This window comes from Marmota marmota, unplaced genomic scaffold (genome assembly GCF_001458135.2).
Source record: "Marmota marmota marmota unplaced genomic scaffold, marMar, whole genome shotgun sequence".
Lineage (NCBI taxonomy): Eukaryota > Metazoa > Chordata > Mammalia > Rodentia > Sciuridae > Marmota > Marmota marmota.
Genome location: NW_026000229.1, coordinates 16,080,962 through 16,092,305, shown reverse-complemented (window position 1 = coordinate 16,092,305; position 11,344 = coordinate 16,080,962). Strand labels below are relative to the sequence as shown.

Sequence of the window (11,344 nt, the reverse complement as noted above, 5' to 3'; positions counted from 1 at the left end):
GTGGAAATAGCCTGGTGAGTGCCTGTCATGATGCACCGGGCTCTGCCGTCATCCTCTCAAGCTCCGACACCATGGGTGGGGGGGGGAGTTCGTGGGTGTCTGGCCTACCCAGCATGCCCGCCCCTCCCCAGGGAGCTGACAGCCACCAACATGCTCAAGTTCACTTTGGCAACAGGACTTTTATTCAGTCAAAATGAGTAGTGTGTGACAAAACCCAAGTCAGGCCAGGTGGCCCAGCTCCACCCTCCCCAAGGGAGAGTGGGCTCCAGAAGGAAGTCTCTGCGCAGACAGGGGACTGCCTCAGAGCCCCGGGGTCTGGCACTGCCCTCTCCCTCCCTGGGGAGGGAGGACCACCCTTCCCCAGTCCACAGGACACTACTCTAGTTTCCTAGGAAAACACCACAAATTCTACCTTCTTCGGCTAATGAACTAAATTTCAGGGTGGGGTGTCCCTAGAGGGTGGGGGTCAAAGGACTTTAGGTTCTAGTCTCATTCTTCAGGAATACACGTATCTTTTATTTATTTTAAAAAAAAAGTTCTTCTATTTAAAAAAATGTTTCTGAGTGTAACCAAAAATAGGTATTTGTTTCCTTGGTTTTTCTTCTTCTTCACCTAAGTAGTTCACAACAGAAAGGTAAAGTCACAAGGGCCCTTAACACACCTCCATCAAAACACCTCCCGGCCACATCTGCTGACAGAGGGTGTCCAGGGCCCCGGAGGGTCAGCCGCTGGCCTGCCACACCGAGGGCTGGGGACCTGGCCAGGGACGCCCCCCCCACCACACGCACTGCACCTTTGGGGGCCAGGCTGCCCCAGGAGGAAGGACAGGACACAGGCTGTGGCTATGGGTGACGTTCCACCTCCCCAGGCCCAGGTGGAGAGGGTCGTGGGGATCCCGATGGGGGGACAGGTGTGCCAAGAGGGTAACAGCGCGTGGGCAGGAGGCAGGCGATGGCAGCTGCTGGGAGGTGGCTAGTTTGGAACAAGGATTTACATTTCGAGGAATCCATTTCCTCTCATTTTTGGCTTTTTTCACATTTTTCCCTCTGACCAGTTCCCTCTTCGTTTCTGTAGGCCCCATGGGTCACTGGGCCCGGGCCTCCTCTGGGGGAGGCAGCAGGGCAGTGGGCAGAGCAGAGGCCGGGCAAAGCAGAGGCCGGGCAGAGGGTCCAGGGCGCAGGCCCCGGAGCCAGAGCCTTGAGGTAGACGTTTTCTTTCACACCTGGAAATGGGGAGGAACTTAAATGCCGCTTGTTTAGCATTCCATGTGCCGTTAATCTGGACAACACGTGGGGAGGGAGGGGCGCCCGGGAGGGGCTTGAGGTAGGTGCATCCGGGTTCTGTGGGGCAGGAACTAGACCACCACCCCACTCCCCCGAGGACATTCATTCCGGCTGAGGTAGGTGCTGAGCCAAAGGGCAGAACTCGGTCCTGAGAAGACAAGGGAGCAGGGCGCGCGGCCGGCCAGGGGGGGCTCTGAGTCTAGTTCACCTTCCTCTCGCTTCCGTTTAAGGGACGCCAGCCACCCAGTGCCCAGGCAAGTGGGGACCAGGCAGCAGCCAGGGCGTCAGTCTGAGGAGGGAAGGCTCCCTAGGGCCCCTCCAGCTCCGGGGTCCCTGCCGAGGCCCCTTTGGCCTGGCCCACCCGGGCCTCCAGTCAGGACAGAAGTGCTGGGCAGCCCAGGGCCACCTGAAGCCCACATAACAGGAGAACTCTTGCCTTCGACCTGAGAACGGGGGGCTACCCCCTGCAGAGCCTGCCAGGCCCTGGCTACTGTCCGGAGTGAGCTGGCTGGGCAGCGGGTGCCTCAGAAAGCTGGGTCACCTGTCCCTCTCCAAGGAGGTCGGGGCCACTGTCCAGAGGCAACGGGGCAGCCACAGGGCCTGTGCAGGGGGTCTTGGCCTCTGTCGCGCTCCTGTCCAGAGAGCCAAACCCCTGCAGTGGCAGCGTGGAGAGCTGGGTCTCCTCACACGGGACAGGGGCTGTGGGATCCTGCTGGGGAAAGGAAGCATACAGGGTCAGCAGGAGGACCCAGGCAGGGCCCAGAGACCCCCCCAGGGCCGGGCTCAGGCTCCATCCCACCCCTGGGCTTAGACCTCAGGCCTCTGCCCGACAGGGGTGCAGAGGAGCATGGCCAGGACTTCTGTGCCCAGAGAAGACCCAGAGTTTGGCTAACGCCAATGACCAAGGCCAAGATGAGGGGGGGAAGGGTGGGAGAGTGGTCAGGGTCGAAGGAGCTTCTCTGGCACTCACAGTGGGCCTGGAGCCAGGCGGCCCCACCACCCCGGCTGGGGGGAACAGCTGCTCCAGCTCCTTGGCGTCCACGCACTTCTCACCTCGGCCCAGCTGGCCTCGCTCTCCGCGGCCCACCCCATTCAGGGCCAGGATGCCAGGGTCCCTCTGGCTCCGGGGACCCTGGGGAGGGGAGAGCTGGTTTTCCACATCCTTACAAAGGAGGACCCTAAAGGGTAAGCAGAATTAGAGGACGCCGGGGCAGGAGTCCCAAGGGCTGAGCCTCCGCCCCAGCCAGCCTCTTGCCCTTCCCAGTACCCACCTGCCCCTTTGACCAAACAGCAGGAAGAGGACACAGAAGATGATGCAGGTGACCCCGATGTGGATGCCAATGACAATGCCTGTGGTGGACGTCTGGTTGGCAGCATCCTCCTTCCGACAGTCGCACGGTGGGCTCAGAGCTAATGGGCAGGGGCAGGCTGGGGCTGCGGCTCTCCCGGCCTGGAGCACCCCCATACACCCAGCCTCTGGGGCTCCTTCTCCCTCAGTCAGGCCCTCCACTTCACTTATGTGACACTAGCCCAACCTTTCCAGTTCTTTCTACCAGCTACTGAGCACCAACTCTGAGCCAGATATTGGGAATAGCACTTTGCCATGGCTTTTAAGACAGGCTTTATTATGCCTGTTTGTACAGGAGAAAACTGTGTTTCAGAGAGGGTAAGTAGTTTGACCAACACCACACAGAATGCCACACAGCAAGCTTCCCACAGGTCTGAGCCTGTGCGCTTACAGGCTTACACCCTCCTACCTGGTCTGCTCCCCCCGCCCCTCAGGCCCTGTCCTCCTTCCTTCAGGCCAATGTAGCTCCACCGCCCGTCCCAGCCCTCACCTGTCCTCTCAGACGCTCCCCTCAAAGACACAAAGCGGACAGTGGCGTTGCTGTCCCCGTGCTGGTTGTAGGCGAGCAGCTTTACCTCGTACACCACCCTGGGGTCTGGGGGTTGGAGGCTGTGAGAAACTGCCCCCCAGCCAGCTCCATCCTGGCAGGGTGCGGGGAGGTGACCCTACCACACCGCCTCCTCCCTGCCCAGCCCCAAGCCTCACCCAGCCGGCTGAGGTTGTAGGAGGACACAGTTCCAGGCAGCAGGATGGGACCCGTAAAGGAGGCCTTGCTGGCAGGGCGGTAGAAGAGCTTGAAGCCACCCTCATGCTGGGCCAGCCGGGGCCAGGGCTCCCACAACAGCTGCAGGGAGGAGCTGCCCAGGACCCGCACGGACAGTGGCGGGGGGGCAGGAGCTAAAGGCAGAGGAGGCCAAGATGTGAGGGCTTCATCAAAACTTTCTGTCTGTGGTTTTGTACTCTACACCCAGTCTCACCTTCACCCAGGGTGCTGGCCAGGGTGGGCATGGAGGCTGAGCTGGCCCCCCTTGGTGTGTAGGCCTTGATGTAGAAGCTGTAGGCTGTAGAGGGCTCAAGGTCGCCCACCAGGTGCTGAAAGGTACTCTTACTGACTGCTTCCTGATACTCCAGTTCTGGAGGGTCTGGGGAGGCAAAGCGCAGGGCGGGGGGGGGGGGCTGAGGAACAAGAGGCAACCTTGCCAACACCTGTGAAGTGAGGGCAGTGGGGACGCAGTGGGGGAAGGAGAGGAGGGTGCTCTCCGGGACACTCAGGGTAGAAAGGGATGGGAAACAACGGTGTGGGGGTGCAAAGCTGGTTGTGCCCCCCAGGCCCACCCACCAGCCGCCTTCCTGATGTGCAGGACGTAGCCGATGATCTCCTTGGTGTTGACCATGGGCTCGCTCCAGGACACACGGACCTCAGTGGACGACACAGAGACAGCCTGGACATTGCGAGGGGGCCCAGGCAGGCCCTCGGCCCACAGCACGGTCAGCCTGGCACTGGCCTGTGACGAGCCAGCACTGTTCTCGGCCACACACTGGTAGATGGCCTCATCTTCAGGACCGATTCCAGAAATGGTCAGTGTGCTGCAAGGAGAGGAGAGCCTCAGGTCCCCTCCTGAGAGGGATGGAGAAACTGGGTCCCTTTAGACAAGCAACTTGTCTGACTGAGGTTTCCCAGGGACGCGAACCTGAGTCTCCGGTCCTAGTGTCGTGCTCTTCCCCAGTGGGACTGCACAGCCTACTAGGCCACTACCCAGGCCCCTTCCCTCTCTTCCCCAGTCCTCTCCCCAACAGTGTGTACATGCGAACACACACACACATACACACACACACACACACCTGTTATTGTTCTTGAGCCTGACATGGCCTCCTGGCCCCAGCACTTGGCCATTCTTCAACCACGTGACATGAGGGGGCGGCTCACCCTGGGCTTGGCAGGTGAACATGGCTGTGGTTCCAGCTGGCCTGGAGATGGACTGGGGATGCTGGACAAACTCCGCCGGGGCTGGGCACAGAGGAGCATTGAGTGGTGAGAGCCAGGTAGAGAGGGGACAGACAGCTGCCCGTGAAGGGCTGGGGAGGCAGCTGTGGGGCTGAGGTGGGCTGGGACATTCATGGCCCCCTGGAGACTCCCCATGTGGCTAGCAGGACCCCAGCCTCCCTCCCTCCTTCCTCTACCCTGGCAGACCCAAGAGAGGACTCCATTGTAACCACTACTCAAAAGACTGACATTTGTATCCGAAAGCAATCAAGCTGAGCTCCCAGTTCAGGAAATTGTTAAATAAATAAATGTGCTAATAGGTTTGGCTGCACCTCGGAGGCGGTAATGACGGGGAGATGGATGAGCCCTCGGAGCGGCCCCCCAGCCCCACACTCCATTCCGCTCTCCTCCAATCCCAAGCCTCAGGCCTCTATTAACACCCGGGAAATGAAATGCTCCATCACTTTCATCTGGACAGATTAACGGCACATGGAATGCTAAACAAGCGGCATTTAAGTTCCTAATTCCCCCATTTCCCATCCCTTCTGCTCTCAAGGAGGGAACAACCACTCCTGAATGGAGATCCAAGGCCGGGGACAGTGGAGCCCCAGGGCTGGGGACGGAGGGCTGACCTGGTCAGCGGCAGGGGCCCCGTGCCCTGGGCGCCCAGGCCGTTCTGCACATGCAGCGGGCGCTGACGAGCACGTGTGAAAATGACAGTCGCGCAGGGAGCCTCAGGCAGGCAGGTGTGAGCGTGTTAGTGCCACACGTGTGAATAAGAACGGCACGTGGGGGGCACGTGAGCGAGGTGGGGGGTGGCCAGCGGGACTCCAGGGAGGAGGGGGGCACGTGGGCTGCGCAACCGAGGGAGTCCCCCAGACTCCCAAGAGCTGCTGCCGGGACCTGGTGAGTGGCAAGGGACAGGGCATAAGTGGGTACAGGGTGACATGGGATGCTGAAGCGGCAGGACTGGGCAGGGGAGGGACAGGAGGAGGGGCAGTGCGGAGGGCCCCCCTTCCGGCGTGGCTGGTCCCTACCTTGTACCACCAGCCGGCCCTGGGCGGTTCTCCTCACCCGGGTGCCCGGCCTATTGGCCGCACAGACGTAGACCCCCGAGTGCTGGACTGTCACGTCTGAGATGATGAGGTTTCCCGTGCCCAGCACCTGGATGCCCTCTACCCCAATGGGGCGGCCATCTGAGAAGGAAGTGGGGGAGGGGAGGCACAGGAACATTCCAGAGGGTCCACCCTTCCATCAGTCTTCTCCAGAGCCCTCATCTTGGCTTGACACCCCCGTCTTCTGCCCCCAGAGGTGGCAGAGAGCAGGCCAGTGCTCTCGCCCACAGCAGGGTCCAGCATCCTGATTCCACAGTAACTGCTGATTCGCTGCTAACTTTCAAGTCCCTTTCCCATTTCTCAGTCCATAAAGGAAGGGCTTTGGATTCCATCAACTTTTCCCAACCTCATTTGTCTCTCTTAAAAAAAATTCCACGGTCAAATATCCATTCCACTTCTGGATGGTCAGTTAAAATGACCATTAATATAAAGGCTCTGAGAAGTCCTGCAGTTAAGGAACCTGGTTAACTTTGTTTCCCGAATTTGTTAGGCCACTGAGCATTCTGTCCCTTCTAATCGTGTTTTGGGAAATGCTGGACCAGATGGTTCCGGCAATGCCTACTGGCTCCTGATGGTGAGGCCACTCTTCTCAGCCTCTCCCAGGGACCCAGACCCTCCCCCCACCCCAGGATCAGATTAGCACAGTCAGAACACAAGGAGACAGCTCCCCATTCAGTCCCTGAAGTGGTGAAATCTACTCCATTATCCCGCCTGCTGCCCCCTCCTTCCCTGATCACTCAGCTGCTACAATGTGGCACAGTCTCCTTGTGAATGCGACCCCACCCCACCCCTCCAGAGTTTCCTTCCCCCAGTGACCTCTCTGCTCAGACAATGTGGGCCCATCTGCACCCTTTCATTTCTTCCCTCAGCTGCCTCAGGATTTAGGCTGGGGGGCTAGGGGACCAGGCTAGAGACTGGGAGAGCCCAGAGCCAGGGCTGGATGACTGGCTGAGATTTGGGGGGCTTGGGACTGCACAGCTCAGGGTGCAACAGGGTACAGAGGGCATGGGTGAGTGCAAGAGAAAGGAGACTCTGCGCTGAGGGTTCTGGAGGGCTGAGGCCAGGGCAAAGAGGGGACAGCGCTGGACTGGATGGGGTAACCCAGGGAGCTAAGCCAGCTCTGCACGGGGAGGGAGAATGTAGTGGGCAGGCCTGCGTCCCTGGTCCTGCCAGGAGGGGGAACTCAGCCCCTCCTCAGGTCGCAGGGAGAGGACTGACCCCCACGAGAACAAACAGGAATCAAAGTCCCCCCCAGTGCTGGGCAATGAGACCATGAAACCGCCTCCCAGGGGGCGGGTGGGGGCAGGGTGGAGGCTGTGGGATGAGGCTCACCCAGGCGGCTCCAGGACACAATGGGGCGCGGGTTGCCAGTGGCGACACACTCCAGCACTGCGGTCTGGTGCACGGTCAGGGTGAGGTTCTCAGGCCCCACCAGGATGGTCGGCTCCTTGTAGGCCCCGGAGCCTGAGCCTGGGAGGGAAAGGCCGCACTTTCTCACCTACCCACAACCTAGGACAAACCCCACCCGGAAACCAGGTCCTGTGGGCAGAGAGATGCCAGGGAACCAGGGCGTCTCGCACATCATTCCCCCAGGCCAGCCCCACAGGACCTTCAGCAATGGGCAAGCCTGGGGATGAGAGGATGGTCCTCCCTGGGAGAATGGAGTCCAGGTGGACCTCCCACCCACCTCCTCCGCTACCCTCTGGTCCTCCTCTAGCCACCAGCACTCGGCTTTGAGCTTGGGAGTTGCTCAGCTGGCACTGGGTGGCCCTGGCTCCGGAGGCCAGTCGTGGGACTGAGTTAGGAAGCTGGAAAGGGGAAGAACTGGCAGGCCAAGGGCCCTCACCTGACACAGTGAGCCTGGCCCCATGGCTGATCCGAACACTGGCAATGTTCGAAGCCACACAGTGGAAAACACCACTGTCCTCGGCCCGAAGTCCTGTGATCTGCAGTACTCCCTTGGGCAGCAATGTGTACCTGTTGGAGAGACACAGTTGACCACCAGCACAGCTACTGGCAGTGTGGGCCACAGGGACATTGAGCATCAGAGACACAGCCCGGGACCAGGTACTGTGCCAACAACACAGTTGTCATCACAGACATGCTGGGACTCTCACAGGCGGGCACCCTCATTCCCAGTATGACAGTCATCACACATAGTCCTCATGAGCATGTCCATGAGCCTAGAATTGGGGCTGTGCAAGCCACATGGACACCAACCCCAACTGCAGTGGCAGAATCACCCTGGGGGGCTGGCAGCAGCTCCCAGAGCCATGGGCAGTCTGGCGTCACTGGCTGGCCTCTGTCCTTGCCACACGAGGCTCACCTCTCATTGTCCGTGTCAATGGGGACTCTGTTCTTCTCCCATGTGATCAGAGGCTTGGGCAACCCATGGATTTGGCACTGGAAGCGTGCCACGCCGCCCTCCTCGCCCACGGTGGCTTGGGGGTGCACGTGGAAGTCAGACATGGCTGGGGGGAAGAGAAGACCATGGTAAGGCACACTGCCAAGGCGCAGAGGGAGGAAGGGTGGACATGGATGGGTCAGGGTAGGTGACCACCCATACAGGTGGTGCTTACTCCTATGGGGGCATGGAGGTTTCTGGGGCTGGTGAGACAGGGCAGCAGTGTGGGTGATGTGCCAGCACTTTTCATGGTTGAGACCCCTAAGAGGTGGCACAGGCTGGGCTGGGATGCTTTGAAAAGGTGGGACAAACACACAGATGACAGCTCCAACAAGGAGATGCTGGTCTGTCAGGGGCTTCCTGGAGGCACTGATACCCCAGAACTACACACGAAGACCAGCCAGAGAGAGCACTGACCCCAAGCCTGCTCCCCACCTCTTCAGCTGCTTTTGGACTTATTTTCATAAACTCCCCCTGTGCGGTGCAAGCCCTGAATATCATTTTTCAGAATTGGAAACCGAGGCCCAGAGAGGAGACCGATTAGTCCAATGTTGCCCAGCAGAGACACAGCAAAGTCGTCAGATCCCAGTTATGGGGACCAGAAGGGTATTTTGTTCTTCCTCATCCTCCTTCACCTCCAGTTCTTCTGCAGTTTCTCCACATGCCCCAAGGGGGTGGTGTATCCATCCAAGGTGACAAATCTCTCAGAAGACTGTCAAACCTACCAATCTACATTACAATGTGTCATAAATATTCAGAGCCCCCCACACCTTTGGGGGAATCTGAACTCACTGCTTAAACCGGGGTCTGCAGAGGCCAGGGCAGAGGAGCTTTAGGGCAGAGGAGCTGAAGTGCAACCACCTGGCTCCCCAGTTTCAGGCTGGGTAAGTGTCCCTGCTGCCCCCCAACCCCACCCATGCCCAAGCCCCTCCCAGTAGAGCCTGGGGAAGGGTGCCTCCCACACGGGTTCCCAGCTTCAGAGCCAGGGCTGTGGTTTCATTAAAATCCACTTTGCCTCAAGTGCAGAAGGCGGTGCACCATCTGTCCAGGCAGCAGCCCCGCCCCTCAGCACTCCATCAACTGGGACAGTCGCTCCCCTCTCAGGAGGAGCCCTCCCCCACAGCAGCAGGGACACTGGAGCCTGTTCCCTTGCTGGCCCTTGGCTCTCTGGTGTGGCAGCCCTCCCTGTGGCCCTCATGCCCTCCTGTCTCAGGTCCCCTCAGTCCACGGGCCTGGTCTAGACTCCAGGGCAGCCTGAAAGGCCAAGCCTTTGTGCCCTTCCATCCAGAGTCTCTGGGGGCTGGCTCCTTTGTGGCGCATTCTCCATCTCATTTGCATGTGATTCATTAAATATAAACATGCATAAAAATCCCCCGCCCTGCCTCCTCCTCTTTGAGGGCCTCCTGGGAGTACGGCTGATGGGTGTGGGCGCCCCTTTGTACTCGTGTGGGGCTGTGCAGAAGAGTGGCTGTGTCTTCATGGGTGTGGTTTGAGTGTCCCCATCTGGATAGGGATGGGGGTTTGAATCTGTCAGCTCCTGCGGCTGCTGTGATTCTGACACTGTGTACGTAATTTAGCGTGTGTTTCCATGTGGTGTAGCTCTTACAGACAGGATCCTGAGACCACGGGGGTTTCGGGTTGCTGGACAAGCAGTCCAGCAGATACCCTGTCAGGCTTGGTGAGAGGATCCCCAGGAGCACGGAAGTCAGCCAGTCTTCTCTCAGGCCAGAAGCCTGCAGGTCAGTCCAGGGGCTTGAGGGAGGAGCTGAGGTGCTGTAGAGGCCTCCCCCCACCCCAAGTGCAGGGATGGACGCAGGCCTGGGGGGTAGGCAGAACCAACACCCAGGTTCCTGGGTCTGCAGTCTGTGCCCTCTGGGCCCTGCCCATTAGGAAGCCAGGGAGTGGCCTGCCCCCTCCTCACTGCAGCTGGAGAGGAGCTCACAGCACCCCCCCACACATACACCTGGGGCGGGAGCTAATGGCTCTGTGCTGACTACAGATGCCTCCTCATTAAGGAACCAGAATCCTTTTGTGCCTCTGGCCTCCACTCTGGGCTCCCTGGAGGCACCCACAGCTAGGAGCTGGCCTGAGGAAAGACACATGGAAAGTACTGCTGTTCTTCAGGGTGCTGGGGTGGAGAAGTCTGGCCTCTACTGACCAGCCCACAGTCTTAGTCCCTTCCCTGCCCGCCACCCCCCCTCCCGGGGACTAAACTACAGCTATAGCAGACAATGGCAGGGGCTGGATGTGATGCTGGGGAGGTCTAGGTGGGAGCCAGTCTGATATCCCTCACACTGGGTCCCCTGGAATCCCTGGGATGCAGCTGAGCCTCTCCCTGCCCACACTCCCCTTCCATCAGAGCAGCTCCTTGCTGTCCCTCCATCAGCTTTACTGAGTGGCACTTCTGCCTAACACTTAATTTGAAGGGAAGTTTTGCCTTTAAAAGCCCTCGAAAACCACTCAGAAGCAAATCCCTTCATTCTACAAAGGGAAACTGAGTCCTGGGCCCTCTGCTGGGGTGTCCCTTAGTTATCACTTCCCAGCAGGTTTTTCTCTCTCCAGAGCAGGTAACAGCAGAGCAGACTACAAACTGAACTGGCCTCTTCTGGCTGGTTGGAGAGAAGGTACTGAGGCCTAGGGATGGTCCTCAGCCCCACCTCTGGGAGTCCACCTGGCTTCACAGGTGTCCTGGTCACCCAACCTCCCTTTTCTTTCCCCTCTTTAAATCCTTACCCTTCCTCTGGTCAGCCCTGCATATCCCTTAGGTGCCCCTGGGCTTTCTGGGAGGCCAGGGCATGCAGCATGAACAAAGGGATAGACACAGAGCCTTTCTGGGACCTTCCAGCTCTGCTTCCACCCTTCTTCACGAGTGGCCCGTGTCCGCGGCCACATGTTCTGGGCATTACTACTCATCTTAACTGGAGGCTTGGAATTTTCCTGGGTCATAAGCAATAGTATTTTTTTCTTTGCAAAGTGAGGGGAGAAAGGATCCACAGCTACTCAGGCCTGCTGCAGTCTCAGGGTGGAGCACGTTCTGTTCACAAATCTGTTCTTGCTCCAGCAGCATTAGGGTCCTCATGGTCTCTCTCAGGGAGACCCTGGACAGACATGGGAGGCTGGACAGACTGAGGGTTGCATCTCTGCGCACCCAGTGTGGACGAATGACTGTCAGTGACATCAGTGGTGTAGACATGTGGTGGTGCTGTGACT

General features: G+C 59.2%; 1 protein-coding gene across 1 annotated transcript in view; it reads right to left on the bottom strand.

Moving 5' to 3' along the window:
- Positions 1-1,271: 1,271 nt before the first annotated feature.
- Positions 1,272-11,344, bottom strand: part of Igdcc3 (immunoglobulin superfamily DCC subclass member 3) — a 45,040-nt gene continuing 34,967 nt past the window's right edge. The window contains exons 5-16 of the mRNA XM_048793216.1: positions 8,057-8,201; positions 7,577-7,707; positions 7,063-7,200; positions 5,653-5,811; positions 4,474-4,639; positions 3,971-4,218; positions 3,609-3,773; positions 3,337-3,528; positions 3,122-3,226; positions 2,555-2,693; positions 2,254-2,461; positions 1,272-1,992 (exon numbers count right to left, since the gene is read on the bottom strand). Of these exons, the coding sequence (XP_048649173.1) occupies positions 1,771-1,992; positions 2,254-2,461; positions 2,555-2,693; positions 3,122-3,226; positions 3,337-3,528; positions 3,609-3,773; positions 3,971-4,218; positions 4,474-4,639; positions 5,653-5,811; positions 7,063-7,200; positions 7,577-7,707; positions 8,057-8,201 (2,018 nt within the window). The 3' untranslated portion in view covers positions 1,272-1,770. The remainder of the gene's footprint in view (positions 1,993-2,253; positions 2,462-2,554; positions 2,694-3,121; positions 3,227-3,336; positions 3,529-3,608; positions 3,774-3,970; positions 4,219-4,473; positions 4,640-5,652; positions 5,812-7,062; positions 7,201-7,576; positions 7,708-8,056; positions 8,202-11,344) is intronic.